Source organism: Phymastichus coffea, unplaced genomic scaffold (genome assembly GCF_024137745.1).
Source record: "Phymastichus coffea isolate CEN01 unplaced genomic scaffold, Cenicafe_Pcof_1.1 PCOF00004, whole genome shotgun sequence".
Taxonomy (NCBI): Eukaryota; Metazoa; Arthropoda; class Insecta; order Hymenoptera; family Eulophidae; genus Phymastichus; species Phymastichus coffea.
In genome coordinates, this window is record NW_026706815.1 from 1,929,737 (window position 1) to 1,955,944 (window position 26,208).

The 26,208-nt window shown below is 41.3% G+C and overlaps 1 protein-coding gene across 1 annotated transcript in view; it reads left to right on the top strand.

Annotated features, from left to right (window-relative positions):
* Window positions 1-26,208, top strand: part of LOC131666951 (putative uncharacterized protein DDB_G0282133) — a 1,302,717-nt gene that overhangs the window by 1,221,950 nt on the left and 54,559 nt on the right. The window contains exon 15 of the mRNA XM_058940077.1: window positions 13,951-13,994. Coding sequence (XP_058796060.1) covers window positions 13,951-13,994 — 44 coding nt within the window. The remainder of the gene's footprint in view (window positions 1-13,950; window positions 13,995-26,208) is intronic.

The window sequence follows — 26,208 nt, forward strand, 5'->3', positions numbered from 1 at the left end:
GTACTTCCTCTAATTTTGATTTACAGTCTACCGAAAGCAGTAATTGGAGTATTTATTTTAATTAAATATGTTATTTAAATGATGATATCTACTGTAACAGGCTGTCGTTTAGTCGATAATCTCTAAAAAGTGCCCTTATTATAACTAGACGAAGCCTTGTTATCTATGTGCTCAAAGCACAGTAACCTACCTTGCCTCAGAGTGCGCCTGCGCAGAGTCTCTTCACTGTTCCGAGTTGGGTTCCCCCAACTCACCGCTTGGCAGCGCTGTCGCCCCTTGCTAGTAGCGCTCGTGCGGCCGCCGCCGGAACCTAAGTTGTCGACTCGCGTCTATCGGAATTCACACGATTCGTGCTACGCAACCGGCGAATTCGAATCCACTGAAAATAAACACTGGCGCGACCTCCGGACAAAGGAAAGACTAAATAACGACTATTTGACTCGAAAGTAACGATTAAAATGCACTTTATTAACGCAACTTATTTACACGAGGGTTTGGCCGAGAGACTTACGCACGCTCGCGTGAATGACAAGACACGCAGATTGAGAGAGAGAGAGAAAACCGCGATTACCGCGAACTACCTGCTCGCACGCAACAAATAAATTCTTCGCGCTCGCTGCGCGGATTCGCACGCAAATTATATTAACAATTGAAAAGGGGAAGGTGCACCTACCGCGAGAACGATGAGGATACGGTGGCCAACTGTATCCGAACAACAAGTTGCTAAACGCCGCTTCGATGCTCGCTGTTCCGCTTCGTATGCTGTTGCTGCTGTTGTTGTTGCTGCTACTGATGTTGCTGCTATTGCTGCTGCTGCTGCTGCTGCTGCAGTTGCTGCTCCTGCTACTGCTGCTGCTACTGTTAGCACACCCACCCACGCACTCAAGTTCGCAATGTCTCTGGCAAAACACGGGAAACTCAGGAAGATTGGAGGTTAGCGCGACGGTGACAGACTGAGTAACACAGTCATACTGCCGGTCGGAGCCTCCCCTCCCGGTCATTGCCCCTACGCGCTCTCTCTCTCTCGCGAACCGAACGCGGCTCCTCTCGCTTAGCCGCTCGTTAACCTCGCGCGAGTCTTACGATTTTCGGTAATCGTTGCACTACTTACTTAGTTATAAAAATTAAACGAGCTACCCAATTAAACAAGTATTTACATTTAAATTCTAATAATAAAATGTTTGTAACGGACAAAATAATTTTTGTCATCGGAGAAAAGATTAAAAAAATTTTTCTGACAAATGGTAATTTTTTTCAAGCAAATTATTCTAACAGTAAAAAAGAACCTTGTAACGACATAGAAAATATTTTTTACATTTTTGAGCGCATCAACTTAGGGCCAAAAAAGTTAAAACATTTTTTTTTTCTAAAAATATCGAAAACTAAATTCCACAAAATTCTACGTGAAAAACGAAACATTTTCTTTCACATACGTTTTTATCTATCATTTAAATATACGGAGATATAAAAAGTTGAAGTAAAGTGTAAAATTTTAGGAAAACAGCTGATACCAGTATTATATTTGATGAAAATAATTTTTTAATCAGTGATTTCGATGGAGTTTGGAAAGAGCTACAAAATTCCATTCTCCAAATTTTTGTATAATTATTTTCAAAAGCTGGGAAGGGAAACAAAGATGGATAAGAATTTTCAAAATATTCTGTCTTGTATTATTGTTTAAAAGAAATAGAAAAAACATTTGATTGTATTCACGATTTACACCATTGTAAGCTCTTGAAAAAACATTTCTAATGCGCACACATTCGGTTCTTTAAGCTAATTTTATCAAAGTTGGACAATTTCAAAACTTAAACAATTTTGTCCGAGTGGTGAGGGGGGGGGGGGGAGTTGAAATACGTGACCAGAAATGTATATTTTAGATGAAAATGAAATTTATCAAAAAGGTATTGAATACGTAGACGGAAAACGAAGAATCTGAGGACTTCTTAGAAGAATTAAGTGATCCATGTGAGCAAGAAATAATTGACTTTAAATATAAATACTAAGTAGTAAAGTTTTGGTTGAGTGTCAAAAATAAACCTTACGCATTTAATATTGTAGCACAATTAAAAACAAGTAAGTAACTAATAACAATTATGATGATGGAAGCAGGAAGTAATAGGTATGATAAATTATTCAAAATATGAGAATATATTTTTAAGAAATTTAATGACACTGTAGAATTAAAGATGAATGTTAATATTGATTTGAAAAGATGGGCTTTGTAAAAATGAACTGAAATAAGTATGCCATTGTTCAAATTAAAAATTAAAAAAACACACACTATATAATTTCAGAAAATTATTAAATTTATTACAACTTTATTGAAAAATATTAATGAAATTGAAAATTATTATGAAACTGTTGAAGGTGAAATTAACAATTTCTTACTAGATACGGCGCAAGCAACGTGTATATGTTAGTTTCGATAGAAGCGGATTTAATTTAGAGATTCACAGTGATAGAATATTAAACTATAGAGGACTGAAAAAAATTCAAAGTATAGCACAATCACTATGTTCGTTATGACAGAGTTAGACTATGAAACCTGTTATATAATCAGAGAGTAGTTTGCTTTTATCTTTATTTTTAGTATTGATCGAAGCAAAAGAAGACTTTAGGCCTTGAGCTAAACAGACATTATTTACCCTAGAACATGTATTAATACGAACTTCTAAATCTGGAATGCTTTCTATGGAACTTTTTACAGACGTAGATGCAAGAAGTATTTTTAAAAAGCACTGCAAATTCATCGTTCTTACGTTTAGATTTGTGGAAAAGGCAATGCAATAATAACGTACAAGAACCGGAACAAGCAAGTTTAAAGGTTATGACAATACCATCTGGTACAACAAGTAAAATTCACCCTTTAGATGTTTATAGTTTTCGCTTCTGGAAAAAATTTTGTAAGAAAGCTATCTCATATTATTATTTTAATGGAATACAATATTCATTTACACAGGACAACTTTTTTCATAAAAATGCTATCCCTCCTATAATCAGTTTTCTTCTCCGATGTATCAGAATACCTTTAAGTATTCATTCATGGTTTAAAAGTAGTAATATTCATAAACCTCTAAAATTTGATAATCATGTGATATTTTGCCATGCAAGAAAAATTTTTATGTAACCACGAAAACAACAGTGCAATTATAATTTACAGTTCGTGTTAAAAAAAGTTCTGTATAAATAATTTTTTTACAGAATATGATTATTGTAAGAATTACATACCATAGTTATGTAAAACAATTCTCAAAAATAACAAATATATGTATAGGATAAATAAAAAGTTCTAACTGATGTATATTAATAATCCAATAAGAAATTTTACGTTTCCTTTCTAAAAGAAATTTTTTCAGAAATGCAATTTTTTTCATTGGAATTCAATATCACCTTCGGATATGTAATTTCCTCCAAAATTCGAATCTGCTATAAATAGTAAAGGTTAACATTTGAAATATACAAGTTAGGCCAGATTTGTGCCTATTATAGATATCGGATCCAATAACTGACTTTTTAATTGAAAAAAATGACAAAAGAAACATTACTAATGTTTTAAAAATTCGAGATTACTTACATACTAAACTATAATTTCAAAAAACTACAATTTTAACACATTTTTGAGGTATCATAAGATAATTTTCTTTTGATAAAATTAATATATCTTAAAGTATGATATTTCTCCTTCAAAATAAATTTTGATTCGTTTAGATATCTCTTCTTTCAACGAGATATGATAACTTGAATCTAACGTCTGATCAATTTATACACTCAAATTCAGGGTAAATATATACCAGGTCTGTCTCAAAAGTATCCGACCTACGTCCATATCGTCGCACGGAGAGACTCAGACGACCTCTGGAAAGTAAGAATTTTACTAGCAACTTCTAACCTTCTCGTCACTAGCCGGAGATACCGATAAAACGTCTTAGTTTTCAGGCAACGTGTCTTTATTTACTGACTTTTTTGTGTTCGTCGCAATTCATTTATTGCTAAAAATGGCAGAACGAACCGAACAGCGAATTTGCGTAAAATTTTACTTTCATCTCGTTAAAAGTTGTACGGAAACTATGGAAATGTTATAAATGGCCTTTAAAGATGAATATATGGGCAAAATACAAATAAAACAGTGGTATAGGCGGTCCAAAAGTGGCCACACATTTGTTGACAGTGACCCTCGTTCTGGTCTGGCATTTCGATTATAAGGGCGTTGTGCACCACGAATATGTTTCTACAGGTCAGAAAATCAACAACGAATATTACCTTGAAGTTTTGAAAAGATTGCGTGATCTTTGGGCAGAGCCCAAGCTTTGCGTGATCTTGAGGCAACTTTGGGAAACCGGTGACTGGATTCTTCATCACGACAATGCTCCAGCGCATGCATCAAGCCTTGTGTAGCAGTATTTATTGGAACACAGTCTTGCGCAGCTCCGCTAGCCTTCATACAGTCCTGATATAGCTCCCTGCTACTTTTGGCTGTTTCCTCGATTGAAAATGCCGCTTAAGGGACATCAATTTGACGATTAAGAGACTGTTGAAACTAATGCGACGAATGCACTAAAGGTAATTCCGAAGTTTGACTTTCAAGAGTGCTTTAATAAGTGGAAACATCGATATTAGCATCTTATTCAATCAACTGGAGACTATTTTGAAAGATGCCACCCCCTGGAAGATGAAGATCAATTCAAGCGCCGAGAAATCAAGGTAGATCGGATGCTTTTGGAACCGACCTCATATAATTCACAACCTTGTTTTTAGCCTCTAAATTACCTTATAGGTCGCTAAAAAACACATGTCCAATATTTTTTTATACTCTATGGGTATGAAAAGTTTAAAGAAAATAGCTGACGGAGACCTCCCTGCTTTCCCTTGTTAGACTAATATTTATTTGCTTTATAATAATTATTTTTGTATCTTCCATATTTACCAAAATATTTTAAATTGATAAAACTGGTATATTTTTGGCAAAAATTCTATAGGACATGATATACTTCAGGGATTATCATTTCTAATTAATGTTTTGGAAAAAGCTACAAAATGATTTAGAAATTTCCAATTTTTGTTCTATTTTGTTTACGATATAAGCAAGAGTCAAAAGTAGGCATAAAATGTTTTCATTTCATTTTTCAGTTACTTACTTATTGTTAAATGCACGAAAGTAGATCAATAAGTCAGTAGAAAAAGATCGAAAAACAATTGTTTCTATGTAAATTTTTTTTTAACTTAATCGTCTTTTAGCGAGATGTATTTTTCTAGGCGCCCTTCGGATTTTTTTAAGCCATCAGAAAAAAATTATTTTTAAAGTTTTTGAAAATAGTCATATTTTTGTGTTATGGCATCCTCATTCGAGATAAATTTTTGTTCATCAAGCTACTTTTCTAGGTTTGGAAACAAAAAATAATTATTAGACGCCAAATTTGATAAATACGGTGGATGGTCTACGGATTCGAACTTCAATTCCTCAATTTAGGCCACTCGTGCATTGTCTTGACCAAACGGAATATTTTTTGTTTAACTAAGGAATTTTTCCTTTATTTTCACGCTTAGTCAGTTAAATAACAATGCATAATATTTTTCAGTAATTGTTTGTCCTTTTTCTAAATAGTTCACGAAGATGATACCGCATGTATCCCGAAAAACAGTGGTCATAAACTTGCCGAGCGATGTAACTGTTTTCGCCTTTTTTGGAGCTGGTTGACCTTTCATAATCTAGTGTTTTGACTGTTATTTCATCTCAGAATTGTAGTAGTGTATCCATGTTTCATCTAGTGTTAGGAATCCACGCAGAAATTCGTCCGCATGATGGTGGATACCGTAGTCCCGATAGGACTTGAAGGGCCATGTCACGATTGCATCTGTTCTCGGAATTTCAGCATTCATCTTGCTGAAATTTTTCTTATGTCATGAAAAAAATGAAAAGGGTATTACAATATACAAATAATTACGAAAACTTGTGGTAAAAATAAGAGCCTAAGAAGGTGGAATGTGTACAAACGACAAAAAAAGAAGTACAAATATTACGCTAGATACTGATGCAGCTATAAGTTATAAAAAAGGTTGAAAATCAAAAATTAAATATGAATTAGGTCAAGAAGCTACTGTAAAAGATATTTTAAAGAAGTCTATAGAAATAGAATGTGATAGTAAAAGGAGAAGTCTAATCTCTATTCATAACAGTACTTTATTTAGGCCTTGTATCCTACTAACATATTGCAATGTTTTATACATTGTCTATTTATAGTTGATGCACAAGACGTAATAAATTTATAACCATGATCAGATATAAAGATAGCAAATCTCGGTATGCTGCATTGTATGTCGAAAACAATGCAACATACAATGATAAGCGGAGCGGGCGCATTTATTTATATGTACTAGAAATACCCGTATTCCATGTGTGTTCTAGATTCCACAGTGGTACGATAGCAGAAATATCAGCAAAGTCAAGAAGGCATCGAGCTGCTAAAGATGTATGAATGAGAGAAGAAAGATAAATAATAAGTGTGTGTGTGTGTATGTGTGTGTGATGTGTTTGAGTATGTAAGAGAGAGAGAGAGAGAGAGAGAGATTTAGCAGCACGCGTGTAGCGTAACTGCTAATAAGAGAGAATGAGGAAAGAGGTGGAGCGGAGTGTGACGATAAAAAAAAGCAATTACTGCCGAATCATCGAAAAGGACACACACTTCCGGTATATCAGCGACACTCGTTCAAAAAAAGAAATACCAAGCAAGTCTGTGATCGAGCTGTAGACAAAATTTGTGGAAACATATTCTGCCACAGCTGACTAGGATTTCCAGGTTGTGAGGCTGTAAGACAGGATTTTATCTACGAATGTCTCAAGTAGCTATGACAAATAATTTCTGATCGCGTCGCATTAAAATTGCCTTCTTGATTGACGTTACAAACTCGGTGGGTCGCTCTTTACTCTCTCTCTCTCTCTTTCTCTTAACTACTGGAACGCATAGTATATTTCCAACTATCGAACTTTTTTTAAGCAAATAAACTCTTATCTCCACGTAAAAGCTGGTTTTTGTAGAACCCGCGCTATCCTCTGGGAGTTATACGAGGTGTGTTCAAAAAATAACGAGAATTTTCGTTTTATGAAAAAAATATTTATTTATTCATCTACATTAATGTTGTCGCCGTCAAAGTAGTCCCCTTCGAATACAATACACTTATGCCAACGCTTTTTCCAATCCTCGAAACACTTTTGAAACTCGATCTTTGTAATAGCTTTTAGCTCTTTCAGCGATTCGCTTTTAATGTCATCTATGCTTGTAAAACGACGGCCTTTTAATGTTCTCTTTATTTTTGGAAATAGAAAAAAGTCACATGGAGCCATATCTGGCGAATATGGAGGCTGAGGCATCGTTACAGTTTCGTTTTTGGCCAAAAATTCACGAACAAGCAATGAAGTGTGAGCAGGCGCATTATCGTGGTGCAAAAGCCATGAATTGTTTTGCCACAAATCCGGGCGTTTTTATCGGATTGCTTCACGCAAACGACGTTGAACTTGTAGATAGTACTGCTTATTGATTGTTTGACCTTGTGGCAAGAATTCATAATGCACTATGCCATTAAAATCGAAGAACACAGTGAGCATAACCTTCACATTCGACCGCACTTGTCGAGCCTTTTTCGGTCTTGGCGATCCAGAATGCCTCCACTGGGACGATTGAGCCTTAGTTTCGACATCATATCCGTAAACCCATGTTTCGTCACCTGTTATAACACGTTTTAGTAGTTCTGCATCATTATTGACTTCATTTAGCGACTCCTGAGCAACTTCCATTCGCCGCTGTTTTTGTTCGAAATTCAACAATTTTGGAACGAATTTTGCTGCCACACGTTTCATACCCAAAACATTCGAAAAAATTTGATGGCATGAGCCAATTGATATGCCAACATCATCAGCGACTTCTCTGATTGTGATTCGGCGATCGTTCATAACCATTTCTTTCACTTTTTTCACGTTTTCATCGGTTGTTGATGTGCTTGGGCGTCCGGGTCGTTCGTTATCTTCAACGTTTTCGTGGCCATCTTGGAAACGCTTATACCACTCATAAATCCTTGCTTTACTCATAGCAGACTCACTATATGCCTTTGTTAACATTTGACAAACTTTACTACACTTTATTTCATTTTTTACGCAAAATTTAATACAAATTCTTTGATCCATTTTTTTTCACAAACGAAAATCGCCGAGCTCGAAAAATACGTCTAACGTTAGCGGCTGCCACTTAAAAAGTAAGCAATGAATATTGCTGAAAATTTTATCGTACTTTAGGGGCATGTGTACCAACATAATAAAAAAAATTTTATACAAGCGGACTCTCCAAACCCGCGAAATTTAAAAATTCTCGTTACTTTTTGAACACACCTCGTATATAATGTTCATTATACCATTACTAAATCCAGAGTTACTATACTAATGCTCTTTGATTTCTCGAAAGTCTTTGACTCCATACAACACAGTATCTTCGTAAGCAAACTCAAACCACTGCGTAATAATAACACGCCTCTAAAATGGTACTACAGCTATCTTACTGACAGCATACAAGCTGTTATAGACGAAAGAGGTTCCATATCATAGTGCCTACAGGCTGCCTTTAATCTTCTGCAGGATGATATCCTGGTACCACTATTATTCTTAATTTTAATTTATAATTTACCTATAGTTAGACATTACTCCAATTTCATGTACTATACCAATGATTTTCAAATCTATCATCATTGCTCCCATCATGACATCCAAAAAGGCTTATTCAACACCCAACAAGACATACACTCAATAGCACATTAGGCAAATATGTCGAACTTCTCCCTAAACATCCTCAAAATACGAATAATCATCCTAGATACTCTTCTCAATCTCTCATTATTCTTTAATTCATTCCTGCCTCTCGCTGTCAATGACGTACCTATACTATACAAAAACTCCAATCTGCAGAACAACACAATCAAAAATCTTGGAATTCAGATTTTCCTATTCTTCTCATGAAAACAAGTCAATGCACTCACTAGCCAGATAAGCTTGCTTCTTTGTTCTCTCACTTCCACCGGAAACCACGCTCTATAGAACCATGAAAACATGTCATAGAAATCTTTATCTTCTAACATTTCAACTATTCCTCAGTTATTTTCTATAGCCTGGACAAAACTTACTCGAGAAAACTCCAAGTAGCTTAGAATGTGTATATCAGATTCGCCCAAGGTTTTATCCCTTCCATTCCTATACACAATATTTCAACTCATGTCAGTCACCATCGGTTCTCTTTTGGCTGCATATCAATAACCAGTAGGTGGAATCTGTCTTTTATCTTGACATTATATATACTTGTCACTTTCAATATACCCACCTATATCACGACCCATATTTATTTACTCTGCAGTCAATAACGCGTTACAGATCTGAAAGAAATCCACCGATTGCTTCTGCACTTAAACCCACACAGTTTTAGTACTGGAAGCGATCATTTGCATACTCTGGAAAAAACCTGCTCAATAAGTTTAGCATAACCTTATTCAATGCTGATAGACTGTATAAGTTGTGCACGTGGTTGTATAACGTGTTATTAAACTTGTAATTGAGTAATAGATGAAAAACGTGAGGAACTAACAATTCATCCCTTTGACTGCTATTACGAACTTATTTGTAAATAAAAAATCCATAAACTTAGTAGCTTTCACTTTTAGTGATGACTTTCTCGAAGTCTCTGCCCATCGTCTTATCTTTCCGTTCCTCAACATAGATAATGATTTCTCATGTTATAATTAATTCTAATAAATAATTAATATGTGTTATACAGGGTGTCCCATTTTAAAGGAACCACTCCGAAATTTTCGACGGTTGGCGTTGTACAAAAAAATTGTTCAGACAATAGTTGTTTGGGACAATGGGGGCAACCTTTCTGTGAAATTCGATTTGACCTTGAGATTTATTTTCGAGGTTATTAAAAGGTCAAAGTCATTTTTTGAACAGGAATTCATGTTTTTGATCCTGGATTCGGAAAGAGCGGAAAATTCTACGTTTAGATAACGTATTATGTGTGGGGTGCGGTTAACCCTCCCCCCCTCGCTTAAGGTCATGTAGGGGTCAAATTTATGATTTTCTTCATCTATGCACAGGGATGATCGGGCAAGGGTAAGGTTAATTGTAATAACCTAATAACTCCAATACCCAATAACTCGATAACCCCAATATAACCCAATAACCAAGAGATATTTTGAATAAGGACCCCCATTTTTTATCCCGAATTCGAAAAGAGCAGGAAATTCTACATTTAGATAAAGTATTATGTTGGGGGAGCGGTTTACCCCTCCATCCCACCGGGGCAAGGGTGAGGTTAATACAGGCTTAATATTAGGCTTTGAATACATGAAGTCGACTTTGAAAATCAACCTGAAGTTTAAGCTCAAGTTCACTGTTGTTTGACCCTACAATTTTTTTGGGATATTGAGGTTATTGAATTATTGGGGTTATCGGGTTATTGGATTATTGGGTTATTTGGGTTATCGAGTTATTGGGTTATTACAATTAACCTTACTCTTGCCCGATCATCCCTGTGCATAGATGAAGAAAATCATAAATTTTACTCCTACATAACCTTAGGCGAGAGGGGGGGGGGTAAAAAACCCCAATAATAATAATAATAACCCAATAACTCGATAACCCAAATAATCCAATAATCCAATTCCCCGATAACCCCAATAATTCAATAACCTCAATATCCCAAAAAAATTGTAGGGTTAAACAACAGTGAACTTGAACTTAAAATTCAGGTTGATTTTCAAAGTCGACTTCATGTATTCAAAGCCTAATATTAAGCCTGTATTAACCTCACCCTTGCCCCGGTGGGATGGAGGGGTGAACCGCTCTCCGAACATAATACTTTATCTAAACGTAGAATTTCCCGCTCTTTTCGAATTCGGGATAAAAAATGGGGGTCCTTATTCAAAATATCTTTTGGTTATTGGGTTATATTAGGGTTATCAAGTTATTGGGTATTGGAGTTATTGGGTTATTACAATTAACCTTACCCTTGCCCGATCATCCCTGTGCATAGATGAAGAAAATCATAAATTTGACCCCTACATGACCTTAGGCGAGGGGGGGAGGTTTAACCGCACCCCACACATAATACGTTATCTAAACGTAGAATTTTCCGCTCTTTCCGAATACAGAATCAAAAACATGGGTTCTTGTTCAAAAAATGACTTTGACCTTTTAATAACCTTGAAAATAAATCTCAAGGTCAAATCGAATTTCACAGAAAGGTTGCCCCCATTGTCCCAAACAACTATTGTCTGAACAATTTGGTGTGTTGTGGTTCCTTTAAAATGGGACACCCTGTATAACACATATTAATTATTTATTAGAATTAATTATAACATGAGAAATCATTATCTATGTTGAGGAACGGAAAGATAAGGCGATGGGCAGAGACTTCGAAAAAGTCATCACTAAAAGCGTAAAAAAAAAGTTAAATTCCTTTATTTTTTTAATGCGCTAAAAAACCGAAAAAAATTTTTTTCTCTATTTCTTTATTTTGACTTTATTTTCGTATTCTTGGGCACAAATTGAAACTTTTTTTCTCTTTGGCATTTTTTTCCAAAACGTACGCAAGTCGAAGTAATTGAGAATTCGAAAAAGAAGGTTGCTTTTTACAAAAAACGCCGTAACTCGGTTAAAAAACATCGGATAGAATTCCGTGGGAGCTTATTTTAAAGGGAAAGACATTACCCTCCGAACTCCTCAAGTCGATTTGCCCTCCACCGCCTGGTTCTAAATTGGCATTGATTTAAGTCGAGGTTAAAAAAATTGAAATTTTTCTAATCAGTTTTTTTACTGTAAAAAACACATATTTCCATTTTTAAGTCTCTGCACGTCTTAAATGGAAGCTTTTGCAATTACCTTTAAAATGCCGTGCGGTTTTTTGTGATACGATGATTTCCGACCGAGATACAAAACTTTCAAGTTTGCCTTATTTTGAGGTAAGCATGGCAAAAGTGATTGACGGGCACTGTATTTGTGCATATACTTTCATTCCTGTTTCTCTGTTCGACATGCCGCGGATTAGTTGATTGATGGAGCCAGAAGCGGCCGATGACTTCAGAGGAAGTGAAATGTTGAGCAAGAAGCACGAAACCGAGAAAAACAGAGAGAAAGTTGATGAGAGAGAAACTTAAAGTCCCAGTGTTAGCTAGCTACGTTGTCGAATTTGATGCATTGCCAATTTCTCATCGGTTTATTGTTTTTTTCAGGCACGATCTCGCCGAATTTTCGTTATCGAGGATACATTTCCCGTGTGCGAAAGAGTTTTTGGTTTTTATCGTGATTAATGATTGGATCGTATCCACACCAGTGTCTTATTTTGGCACCGATACTTATGGAATCTTCATGAAGATCTGTGTAATCAGTACGCGCGACTGTTTCTTGAAGCAACAGCAACGGTCAGTAGTATGATAATTTTCACAGCCAACTATTTTAGTGAAATTTCTCAAAAAAAAACTTTCTTAAACGATTGGTCGAATCACTCGCAAATAGAAATCTGGTATCTATCTACCTTACAGAAGTGCTGAATTGGCGCTACCGAAATCGTGGGAGACAACTTCACGTAGGATTTTACATAGACCAATATTTATTTTTAAATCATATGTTTAAGTCCATGCGGGAATTTCTATAAAATTATTTTATATATATTTTGCGATTTGAGTCCAGAAGTCGATAAAGTCCTGCACAGATAAAGTCCTGCTCGAGAAATATATTGTACTGCAACGACTGTTTACACACATATATCTGAATTAAGCAAAATACCATGTCAATCTCGATCACCAACCTCAACTTACATAGTATGCTGACTGATGTTCCATATAAACTATTCACAAAGCAAGGAATCTTTCTTACTTGAGCTTTGAAGCCCTACATGATTCGGTGGTCTACCTCCTCTGGTTCAGTATCAAACAGCGCACTGTATGGTCTGCCACCGATAAGCAGTACAGGTAATTGGTAATTCTTCATTACCACATACACCTTGGGATTTTTACTCTCAGAGGCGACAAGGTTTCCAGTCATGCACTCTACGACACCTGCCGGAACCAACGAAGCTTTCAGCTCATTTGTTGTGTTCTATACAAACGGTGTCACCTCTGCTCTTAGTCCAAAATCGCCAGCCATAACGCTTGTACGCTCGATTGGCTTGCTATAGAGCTCAGTCAGTGAATGTCTTATGGCGATAACCCGCTTCCAAGTTTTTCCTCCGCCCTTTGCTATCCCTTGCATATATACCCATCACGCATTTCTCGGCGTTCATAATCGTCGCTTATCTACCAACGGCTCTCAAGTCGCTTAGTAAGTTCTTGCCAGTACTTTCCGTCCATTTCCGTCCTCATTTCTTCTGGATCTTTACCAAAAATCATCGTAACGAATTTTCAAAACTTGTTGTACATTTTATAATGTATTATTTGCAACAGATGCGCGATATTCAACGTAAAATACGAGTTTGAGAATATAATAATCCTAGAAAAACTGAAAATTATAGTTAACAATCTTGTACCTCGTATATATTTTTCAAAATCGCATCGATCAAACCAAATCGGTTTTTTATATGATAGATAGTATTCTAAAATGTTAGTTAACTGACATCAAGTTCGTAGATGACCACGGGTAGCTAAAGTTGGAAAACAATATATTTGGTCGTAATAATTTAAATTTTCTGGTCTGTGTAACCGAAATAGAAGTCATTTTTAGACCCGATATGTAAAAATATTTTAGAGAACCTTCATAATTCAGTGGTGGTGTATCAGTGACATAATTTTATGAATTAGTAGAATCAAAAAATGATCAATCAAATAATAATCATAATAAATTCATGATCTTTTGTTTTTTAGTATTAGCAGTCACATTAGTTCAATAAAAATTGTCTCACTGATGATAATTTTATTTTTCAGAATGGTAGTACTTCTTGTGGCGAAGTTGGGAGTCGAGTTAATGGGTAAGTCTAATAACATCTGTATAAATAATTCGGATAGCTATTCTTAAAATAGCATACGATTTCTGCAAAGGTCTAGTACCTGAAGGTTATGATTAATTTATAAATTTTAATATGCCCTCTTTGAACTTCACTATGAAGAGTAATTTGCACAAATAATAAATATCTGATGTCATATTTATTTTTATTTTTAAATACACTAGTGGAAAAAATTAAATAAAAAAAAATACCAAATTTTTTGACGCTTTTTAACTTGCTCTATTTCCCTTGAAAATGGTCGTACTGCAATTAAAAAAAAAACGTTTTCAAGTTTGAAGTTTCTAGTTTTAAGATCTCATAATCCAAAAATTTTTCAAGCAACATGTTCTGCTCAATCCTCATGAATACCAAAAAAAATTTTTTTGTGAAATTTTTTTAGTTTTTTTTTTTAATCTATGAACTTGGAAAAGATTTTTCTAACTAAGCCACTATATGGATCTGATAACTTTTTTATTCAGCTTGAATTTGCATTTTTGAAAAGTTCAATACCACCACCTCTTGCTGAGATATCGAACTTTGAATGGAAAAGGATCTTTTTGTCTTTAACCATCAATATCTCAGCAACCACTGATTGCACACAAAAATGAAGGTAGATTTTGAAATCTTGAATAAATTTTACAAAAAACTGTACAACTGTTTTTGAAAAAAAAATTTTTTTTTATTCTTTACATTAATTTGAAAAATCACGAAAAAAGGGTACTTGGTGGCTTTTGGGATAATCAAGCGCTAAGTTGGAACTATTAAGAAAACCAGAAATGTTAAGCGTGTCTTTTACAGTTTATTATGCCCACAAAAACCCTACAAAGTTTCAATTCAATCGATCAAGCCGTTTTTTTGTTTTATTCTATCGAATTTTTGAAAAAAATTAAAGGATCATAATCTTGAAAAAAAGGCAAAAAAATTTTTTTTTTTTAATTTTGAAACATTTTTTTTAATGACTTCAAAAAATTTTGAACAAAAACTACCGCCGGCATCAGCATTACCCGAAGCGTACCAGATGGAGGTTGCCCGGTCGGATTTACGCTTCATGTGTGTTTTTTTAGGAGAAATAAGACCCGGAGGCTCATCAGTTCCTCCGTAGTTAATGATTTCAAACTCATTCTCCTAAGAATATGTGTGCGCGTGTGTGTGTGTGTGTTTTTTTTTTTTGTTTTTTTTTGTTTCTTTTCTTGTTTTTTTTTATATAGGTGACGGGTAAAATCTGTGCGTTTATTGCGAACCTTAACGGGTTGGCTGTGAGGTGGGTCTAGGATGTAACCGTGTAAGCGTTCACCTCCCGGACCTCCTCACCCCCAGCACCGCCGTGTGTCATACTGACTAAAATCCCTTCGTTCTCCGACCAAGGCCGAAGCCCGAAGTCCTCTTTCTCCTGATCCTTTGATCCCCCGGGAACTGCCGTTAGGTACTACTTCCCGGGGGAGGTGTTAGCTATTATCCGCTATTCCTTCCTTGTCACTTCTTCTTTATGATCTTTATTCCGTCATTTCCTTCTTCTTATCTTCTAATCTGATGTCCTCAGTCTCGTCCTCTTCTGCTCTTCGCATCGTAGTTCTTGGAGAACTTCCATTGCGAAGGTTGTCACTGCTGCCCATGCTTTCTCCGAGGAAAGCATCAGCTCTACTATGCTATCTGGTGTAACAGCTGCGTTCACCGTGAGTTCCAATTCTTTCCGTCGTGTCTCATATCTCCGGCATGCAATAAAGACATGCTCGGCGTCTTCACTTACTCCTTTGCAGGTCGAACACTCTGGTGTGTCCTCATACCTGTATTTGTACAGGTATGCTCGAAAGCATCCATGGCCAGTTAGCATCTGAGTTAGATGATAGTTTACCTGGCCGTGTGTGCGATGTATCCACTTTTCGATACTCGGGATAGGGCGATGAGTCCACCTACCTTTCCTTGTTCTATCCCAAGCGATTTGCCAACGTTCAATGCTTCTTTTTCTCTCTTCATTCTTGCTCCGGTTCGCTTCGACATCCTTCTCCCTTCGGTAATAAATGTGCCTTCTCTCCTCGGCTAGCTCAATTAATGGTAGCAGCCCCGTGATAACCTCTGCCGCCTCTCTGGAGACCGTCCGAAATGCGCTGATTACTCGCAGTGCACTGTATCTGTACACTGCGTCGATTTTTCTGCGAGAATCCTTGTTCTTCAGCGCCTCTGACCACAATGCAATAGCATACGTGATGATCGATGTGATCACCGTCGTCAGTAGATCCCTTCTTCTTTGTTTGGGACCTCCTATATTCGGCATCAGTCTCGCTAGTGCTCTTCCAGTCATTGATGCCTTCTCTACTTGCTGTTTAAAATTCAACCGAGCGTTTATCATCACCCCCAGATATCGGATGGCCGATCGGGAGACAATCTGGTGTCTACCGGCTTGTAAGGTGATCGTTTCTATCACCTTCCTGCCTGTTATCAGGACGGCCTCTGTCTTGTGTTCCGCTAATGTCAAACCTAAATACTCTAAATATTTCTGGTACCTTGCGAACGTCACTCCAAAAAGGTTTTCGAGATCCTCTTTATGTTTTCCTATAATAATCAAGGTGATATCGTCTGTGAACGCCACCGGTGTTACTGCTCTCGGCAGTGTATGTCGCAACAAACCGTCGTATAGGATGATCCACAAGAGCTGTCCAAGAACCGAACCCTGCGGTACCCCCCCTGTCACCCGGTATTCCTTAGTGCCCTCTTCTGTCTCGTACTTCAGAATTCTATTAGTGAAGTAGCTAGCCACCATCTTTTGCAGGTACCCTGGTACATTCAATGTCACTAGTCCGTCCATTATGCAATCCCATCTTACTGTGTTGAACGCATTCTTGATGTCGAGGGCAGCAATAAGACAGTACTTCTTGTCTCCCCCTTTCCACCTCTTGCCAGAATTAGCGGACCTAGCGATACTGGTCACCCGCTCGATAGCGTCGAGTGTAGATCGGCCTTTCCGGAAGCCGTATTGGTTACCTGTTAAATAGGTCCCCGATATCACCTCAATCCTTCCGTGAATGATGCGCTCTAGTATCTTTCCTGCCGTATCAAGCATATAGAGCGGTCGATATGATGATGGTTCATCCGCTGGATTTTTCCCTTTGGGGAGAAGTACCAGCTTCTGCTTCTTCCATCTGTTTGGGAATGATCCCTCTCGTATGCACCTACCATACATGTTCAGGAACATGTTTGGGGCAGTTTTGATAGCCACCTTCAGTGCTATAATCGGTATACGATATACCATCCGTACCATCCGGGCCTGGTACCTTCAGGTTCCCCACCTTTTTGCAGGCTCTCGTCAGTTCATCTATCGTCATTGATGGTATCTCCTGGTCCACGTCCATGACCACCCGCAAGTCGTCTATGTTGCTGGGGAAACAGTGTCCTAACCACTTTTTCCAGCAGGACCGGACAAGTTGGCGGTTTCGTTTCTGGCTTTTTGAGCCATTATACCACCACATTGTAGGACTTTCCCCGTGGATCTCGTTCACCTCTTCTTGTAGCTCGCGAAAGCATCGCTTTTTGCTGGCTTCTACGGCTTTGACCTACTTTAATCTTGTTGTCATATATTCTTCTTGGAGTTCTATCCAGTTCCTGCCTTTTCTACGGCTCCTCGTAGCTGCACGCCTTGCCCTAATACTTTCCTTCCTGAGTTCCTTGATGTTATCGTTCCACCAGTATACTGGTGAAAGTCGGTTTACCTTACTTTTCAAGGCCATTGTCGCGTCACAGGCAGACACAACTCTTCTTATGACCTCCTCCGTTTCTTCTTCTGCATTAGCGGCAATTATTTGGCTTGAATTCAGGGAAGCTTTGAATAGTTCCTGGTCAAAGTCTCCCACCTTCCATCTTCTTGCATTGTTCTTCTTTATAGGAAGCCTCCTTCTTCCGAACTCCCAGGAAATCAGTCGATGGTTGCTCAGGTTGAAAATATCGTTTACCTTCCAGTTGTTTACCTGGCTCACAAGGCAGGTGCCAACAAGCGTCAGGTCAATAATCAATGTTCTCCCTTCCCGTTCGTAAGTTGGTATCCTTCCTGTATTGATAAGCTCAACCTCAAGTCCCGCTATCACCTCTAGTACGTAACTTTCCCTCTCGTTTGTTTTCTTACTGCCCCAATCCCATGCATTAAAATCCCTCGCTACAACCGCTGGTTCGTGCTCTTTCACGTCGTTGCATAGTTCGTACAGAAACTTCTTGAATTGGTCGGGCTCCATTCTTGGAGGGGCATAGCAACTATAAAAATATATGTTGCCCAGATTCGCCCGAAGAAAGCCCTTTCGTCTGCTATCGCCTCTGTTCTGGAATGGGGTGTTCCCGCAGGACCAAATGGCGGTTTTACCAGTTCCATCCCCAGACCATGTCTGATCATCTGGTATCCTGTAAGGGTCCGAGATGATCGTTATGTCTGCTCTCCACTCTCTTGCTGTTTGCCCAAGTAAGCTTTGGGCTGCATCACAGTGGTTGAGGTTGTGTTGTAGGACTCTCATCTTTTTTTAATGGGTTGACTCTTGTTCTTCTTCTCCTCTTTGAAAACAGCGCACTTGTAGCTTCCAACGATGTGGTTGCAGCTGATGTCCTTTTCGGCACACAGAGGGCAGTGCGGTTTTTTGACGCACTCAGCAATTTTGTGCCCGGTCTGGCCACACTTCAAGCAGAGTTCTGAACGATTTATTTGACTGTTGCAAACTTTAGCGACATGTCCTGAGTGCCAACATTTGTAGCATTTCAACGGCCAATTTTTTTCTTTTATCCTACAGTTGACAAGCCCGATTCGGATCTTGCCATTCTCTTTGATCACTTTTTGTGCATCCTCAGCCGCTAGTTTGACATGGGCTACCTGTGTTTCTCCATACGCTACCCGCATAGACTTCATCGCCCCCATTTGGATGTTAGCTTTAGTTACATTTTTAAGGGTTAACGACAGTTCTTCCTTAGTTGTCGTCTCTTCTATGTCTTTAATGATCACCTCTACTTCTTGTCTCTTACAGGTAACTTCTGCCTCATCCTTCAGCAGCTCAGCCATTTGCGCTTGGAGATCTGCTGTCCGGTTTTCGCTTTTCCGGTCCAAGACCAGCAGTAGTTGGCCGGAGATTGTTCTCCGTACCTTGTCGAAACAGACTTCGTCGGCTACATTCGGCATTTCCTCTTTGACTTTCCGAAGTATGCCCGCATAGGTTTTCTCTGATTTGGCGCTTATGAGAAAAGCCGGTGGCAGAGCCTTCGGTCTTCGCGGTTTTCCTTCTCTTGCATTTTTCTTCTTTTTCTGCTTTTTCTTGACCGCTTTCCATCCGGGGTCATCTGCAGTTGATGTTCCCTCCTTACCTTCTTCCCGTTGCGTTGGTTTCCTCTTTTCTTCTTCTCCTTTCGACTTTTTAGTCGATTGCCCTTCCTCCTGCTGACCTGGTAGTGGGGAGGGGCGCTCTTTCCTCTTCTTAAGGTGAGTGTTCTGGGGGGGGGGGCTCTCCCAAATTGTCCCTCCCGGTGACTGGAACAGCTCCTTACGGACACAGCTCAGCTGCTGAACCTCTGGGTTCGTTGCCGTTGTTGGCTGTTGAAGGTGGTTCTTCCCCTTCAGCTCCTTCCTCAAAATTTGGAAGGCATTCCTCACCTTTCGAGCGAGGCCTCTCGTGGTGTTGTTCACCGTCCTCTGGTTCTTGTCCTCCAACATCTTGTACAGTTCTTCTATCGCGTCGGATAGATGCTTCATCTCGTCCTCGTATCCTCCGTCTTGGTTATTTGTTGCAATTATACTGCAGCCATCTTCTTCTTTATTTAGTTTTGTGTTGGTAATTTTTATATTGATCCCACGAGTATCTAGGGAAGTTGTCATTGATCCCACGCAGAGCCCCGCGTGCGTGGGACAAGGCTAGATACGACGAACTTTCGCAGGTGCTCCCAAGGCTCCGTTTGAGACTGTCTGTTACCCCCGAGAGCCAACCAGGCTACATCGGCACGGGTCGCTTCACACCTTCAGCTTGGGGGGTCCGTTACCCTGGACAGGGACCCTTTATCAAGGTGTTATCATCCGGGCTAGATAAGTCTTGGTTTTTTAACGAGGTTGCTACTCCTCCCTGCGCGTGTGTGTGTTTTCTGTGCGTGTGCATGCGTGTGTAAGTGCCTTGCTTCGCCCGCATCCGCTGTAGCGTTATTGCTATGAGCATCGACGCCACGGACAACGTCCCCACAAGGCCTTGCTATGTGTGTGCGTCTGTATGTGTGTTCGTGTCTGTGTGTGCTTTGTTTGGCCATGTCCGCTGTAGCGCTGGTGTTTCCAGCATTAACGTGACGGGCCACGTTTCCACGAAGCACATCTGTGTGCGTGTGTGTGTTTTGTGATGAGTGGTTGATTACCTCAGCAAATCACCACTATCCTTGCGTCATATGCAAGACAGTGCTTCTTTTTAGCCGTGTCCATTATAGCGTTGCTGCTGGGAGCATTGACGCGACGGACACGTTTCCGCAGAGCACGACGAGGACGTAAGAAGTTGGCATTTGCCCAGTGAGTGGATTAGCCCTCACTGGACCAGCTCTGCTGTGTGTGTGTGTGTGTGTGTGTGTGTGTGTGTGTGTGTGATGAGAGAAAAAAATTTTTCAAAAAAAGCATTTCAATTCTCTTAATAACGGGTATTGCCACCCCTGCTCTCAATAAAGGCTGCCAAGCGTTCACTCATATTAATGCAGCGGGCAATCTGGGGTTGTGGAATGGTGTTCCAAATTTGCAGAAAAATTTGCAGAAGTACACGCTCTAATGCGGTCAAGTTGTACAAATTTGGATACTCTCTGCGCAAACTGCGACCCATTATGTCCCAAACATACTCGATGGGGTTGAGGTCTGGACTCATTGGTGGGTGCCGCAGCAATGTGATGTCATGTCGTTCTAAAAATTGTCTGGTGATGTTGGCTATGTGTGGACGTGCGTTATCTTGCATTAGAATAAACGCCCTCTGATGTTGTCGTCTGCGCAGTACAATCGGTCTCAAAATTTGGTTAATGTAGCGCTGAGCTGTTAAGTTTTCGCTTACAATCAACAGAGGTGTTCTCCAATTTCGTGAAACGCCGCCCCAGACCATGACTGATCCACCGCCGTAGGCAACAATCGGACGAACAAAATTCTGGCGAAAACGTTCTCCACGACGATGCCAAACAAGGGAACATCGGTCGCTCCCATGAAGGACGAACCGGGATTCGTCAGTGAATAAAATGTTACCCCATTGTCTTAATGTCCAAGCCTGATGTGCATTAGCATATGCTAAGCTTGCTCGGCAATGTATCGCTGTCAAAAGAGGTACACGATTAGGATGTCGTGCATTTAACCCAATTTCGCGAAGACGGTTGATTACTGTTCGGGAAGAAATGTTTCGCACTTGATGCCGCTGTCGATGTCTTTGTCGCTGTTGTACCCGATTTGGGAAATTTCTTGCCACGATATTCGCATTGATGAAAGGTTCACGTCGAACTTGTCAGACAATCGCCCGATCGTCGCGAATAGTCGTGACACGATGGCGACCTTGTCCAAGGCGACGACTGTATTGGTTCGTCTCCCGGTATCGCGCATAAGTTCGAGATACGACGGATTGCCTAACACCCATCTGGATAGCAACATCACGTTGACTGTAACCTTCTTCAAGCAGGGTGATCAAACGAGAAACCATCGATTCTGATAAATGCTGTCTAACCATAATCGAAAATAAAAATGAATTTTTAATTTGTGCAAATTTATGAATTTTTTTTTGTAATGCAGAAGGAGTGGTTTTCAAAAAAAACAACTGTTTTTTTAGCGTTGTAAGAGTTCACGCAAATTAATGATAAGCAATTTCTGTAAAGCGTGTAGATCGAGGTCGAAATTCGATTGGGTATATCAACTTCATTTAAAATTTAATTAAAATTTTAATTCTGTTGAAGTTTACAAATCAAGAAAATCATGAAATGCAATAACAGAATTGCGTTAAAAAGGGCAAAGATTATGATCATTTATCCAATCATTTATCATTTAAATCCGACCGGGCAACCTCCCTGTTGTACGCTTCGGGTAATGCTGATGCATTACCCGAAGCGAATCTACCGGCGGTAGATTTTGTTCAAAATTTTTTGGAGTTATTAAACAAAAAAGTTTCAAAATGAAAAAAAAATATTTCTTTTGCATTTGTAATAGCGTCGGCGTGCCACGCCGATATATTCACTACTATTACCAATTATTTATAAAGGGGGAAGGCAAGGGAGGCGGTGTATCGCTCCAAGCAAAGCAGGAAGGAGAACAGCGGGCAAATGATTTCATACACACAACTCGTTGACAAACCGTTTATTACAACGCACTACCTAGAGTGAGTTTATTAGAACGCACTACCTTTCTCCCACCACTCGCCTAATCGGCGGCACGCGGCAATGCCCATCGCGACAAGTGCCGCGCGCCAAGCCCAACACTCAAACTATTGCTTTTCTCTCTCTCTCTCTCTCGCACTCTCCATACTCGAGCGCGTCGTCGCGTCCACGGCTTCTCCTTCCACTCTCGTGCGTTGCTGAAAAATAAAAGGGCAGGCATCAGGTACGTGACAACAACGTGCGCTTGATGCCGGCCGTGCGCCTTTGCCTAGGAAGGAGAGGGAGGCAAGCACACGGTGCAGGCCATGACAGGCCTACACCGTCACAGCCCCTCCGAAGGCCGAAGCTCTCCCTTGGAGACAAGGCCTTACCTCTCTTTAAGCTCTCTCTCTCTCTTTCCGGCAAATGGCTCACGGCTCGGTCAAACGCTACAAACTAAAAATAGCTTATACATAAACTTATAACACTTAAACTGGCTTAATCTAAGTTTCATTATTTAAACGAAGATTCGAATTAATGACCGATCTATACGCGCTAAGTCTTACAACATCAAACCCAAGAGAAAACGACTATTCTAAAAGAAAATGAATCCAAAAAAAAAGAACTTTTGATTAACGCAAAACTTGATCGAATCAACGGCGCACTAGGACGCCACACGCACGTATCCGCCTCATAAAGAATACCATACCTTCTTTCGGAAACTAATCTCTCCTCTCCAAATACTTGAGGCGGAGGGCTCTTAATTCCTCCGCCACTGGGGTAAGGGAGCCAGCACCACTGAGCCGTTGACCGCTCGCGACAGCTGCTACCGGCGGGTTCGCCTCCGATGTTTCCATCGGGGCAACTTCCGCCGGGAGCGAGCTCAACCCGTTGGGCGACCGAGACTCAACGTCGCTCGTCTGCTGCCGAGCGCTTTTTCGGGCCAGCCTTTCGCGGTACGCCTTTCCCGAACGATGGCGTTTTTTCCTAGCCACTCCCGAGGTGGCCGTCGCGACTGTCGATGGAACCGAAACCTGGGGCTCCAGTTCTCGAGGAGCCTGCTGTGGCGTGGGCCTGTCTGGTGGGACAGACACCACACTCGCCAGCGGCTCACTCGAGACCGAGGCCGGGGCGTCCCGAATCGCTCGCAACTGTGCTTGCTCCCGTGAATACGCCTGGCTACAACGCGGACAGTTGTCGACAATCGTGTCCAAACGGCCACAATTCCGACAAAAGCCGCGTCTGAGCGGCGGCCTCGTACAGTCAGTCCTGCGGTGGGAGCCCGTCCGACAGTTAAAACACCGGTACGGTGGGAGATCTAGTTGATCGTCCCACGGCACCGAAGTCAACCCGCAGAGGAAGACTCCCCTCGCAAGCCTGACCTCAGGGTTCGAGGCGCCTACTCTAGCCGGCGTATTCATCGGCAACGACCTTTCCGCGCGTGCACCCTCGCGCCTTACTGGTGGGCACGCCTCTGATGATGTCGAGGCGCGCTCAACAGTCGGCACGGGGAGGACCGGCAACGGTGACAGAGGAGACGGCGAGGGCACCGACGGCCCGTCCACCTCCATAGCGCCGACACCACTCCCGCAGGGCCCAAGCCTTTGAGCCACAACGTGACTCGCCGCTCGACTCGCCGAAGCCCCGGTACCTTGGTCGGGGTCAATTGACGCAACGTCCGCGACCAGGCGAGCCGAAGACGGCGGCATTGGGTCCCGCGAGTGCAGCGGCGACTCTATGTTGCACGAGGATAGGTTGAGCCGACCTCGATTTCGCCTCCGTCCCGCGTTCACGCGCTCCTCGTGTTCGCGCCTTCTCTCGTCGGCCGAGTAACCAGCCGGTGCGAAGCCACCCGGGCCACCAGTTCTTACGAACTGGTAGGCCGGGTCGAGCCTCTGAAGCTCGAGAGGCTTCCACGGCAGTGGTTCGTGTACGTGCCTCTGAGACGCCACCTTAGGCGCATCAGCGGCCCGCGCACTCTTCTCGGCCGAACTACCGTCGTCGTCGAGCATTTCGAGTATCCCGTTGGTGCCCGTGGAACGTGCCGACGGAGATGGCAACGGCGTACGGCCAACTCGTCTTCGCGAATTCGCGCGCGTCTTAGCGGCTCTCTCTATTACCGGTCTAACGGCGCAACTGGCCGCGAAGAGTCGGTCCGGCGACGAATCACTCCGGGAGTCCTCTCCAGCCGGTGGCTGGAACAAACCTGCCGAGGCGGACATCACACGAGATTTCTCCGCGGCTTCGCGTATCGCGAGAGTCGTGAGTCGGAAGGAAGCGCACTTCCTCACTGCCTCCGACCAGGTCTGCACTGGCTTAGCTAAACGGAGTACCGTTTGCGGAGCCTTGCCTTTCCTAGCGAGGTGTACCTGGCTACCCACTTCGGCCGGGACCGGTCCCGCCGGCAACGGGGGAGGAATCGGCACGTCGCGGCCCGAACCGGCACTGCCAAGCTGGACAGTCGAGGCACTTGGAGGCAGTGGTTGAGCCTCGGCTTAAGAGGCCGCCTGCTCTTCCTGGGAAGGAAGAGCGGCAGGTCTCTCAACCTGGCTCGAATCTACCTGCTCCAGCGCCATCGACTGTTCGGCGCGAAGCGCGGTGCTCAACTCGATCGCGGCAACGGATTGCGCAGAGCGATCAGGCTCGACGGGTGCGGCTGCTCCTGACTCCATCGGCGTACCTTCCATAGTACTAATAATATAAAACCTACAAACAAAATAAAACAGCACATACGTTAAACAATTAAAATAAACAGATATACAGTCTACTCACAACCTTTAACGCTACGAGGTGGTATGTATCGCTTCAGTTCCGATACATGTACTCTCGTGCTACGGTGTTTGCTATCAGTTTGCAACTCATAAATCTCGGGTGAAACTACGCTAATAATCTTAAACGGACCGTCGTACTTCGGATCTAATTTCGCGTTCTTACCCGCGGCAGCGTTAGCAAGCGTATGGACTTTCCGCCAGACTAGATCGCCTACTTGGAAAATTACTTGCTTTCTACCTTTATTATATTGACGCTTCTGCCTTTCTTGAGCTTCCTCAATATGTTTCGCCACTAGGTCTCGAAGCGCATTCAATCGCGTTAACCGATCCGTCCACGCTTGCGTATCAATTTTCGTGATAGGCAACTTCTTTTCCAACTCTCTTCTAAGACGTTTAATCGGCCGAGGATCTCTACCAAAGTTTAAGAACGCCGGTGATACCTTAGTCGACGACTGCGTCGCGGTATTTAAAGCGTGCCTAAACTCGTGCAAATAACGGTCCCAGCTTCGGTGGTCTTTATCAACGAACATAGCAATCATGGTTTTCAGCGTCTTATTGACGCGTTCAACCGGATCGCTCTGCTGATGATATGCGGGGCACAACACGTGCTCGATGCCATGCTCTCGCAACATACCTTGGAAGATCACGCTCTTGTATGCTTTCGCATTGTCGCTTATCAAATACTCTGGCGTTTCCCATCTAAATAGAATTAATTCTTCCAAGGCAGCGGCGAGAGCAGGCCCGTCTGCCGACCTAAGCGGTTTCAGTTCTATCCACTTGGTGAACAGATCTTGAAACACGACCATATACCGAAACCTGTTTTTGCTACGCGGTAGCTTGACTACGTCTGTGGCTACTACGGTCCAAGGGCGTTCTACTGCACGTTTTCCCATTAAGCCGAGCGGCGCCTGTTGTACTGTTTTGTACTCCTGGCACTTTTTACATTCGGCAATAAAGGTACTAACGTCGTACCAAACGCCCGGACAGTAGTACTCACGTGCTATCCTATCGTAAGTCTTTTCCCGGCCTAAATGTCCAGAGGAGGGCTCGCAATGAGCATCGCGCAACACGCGTTCTCTATGCTCAACCGGCACTACCATGCGCCAGCACTCTTCTCTGTTAGT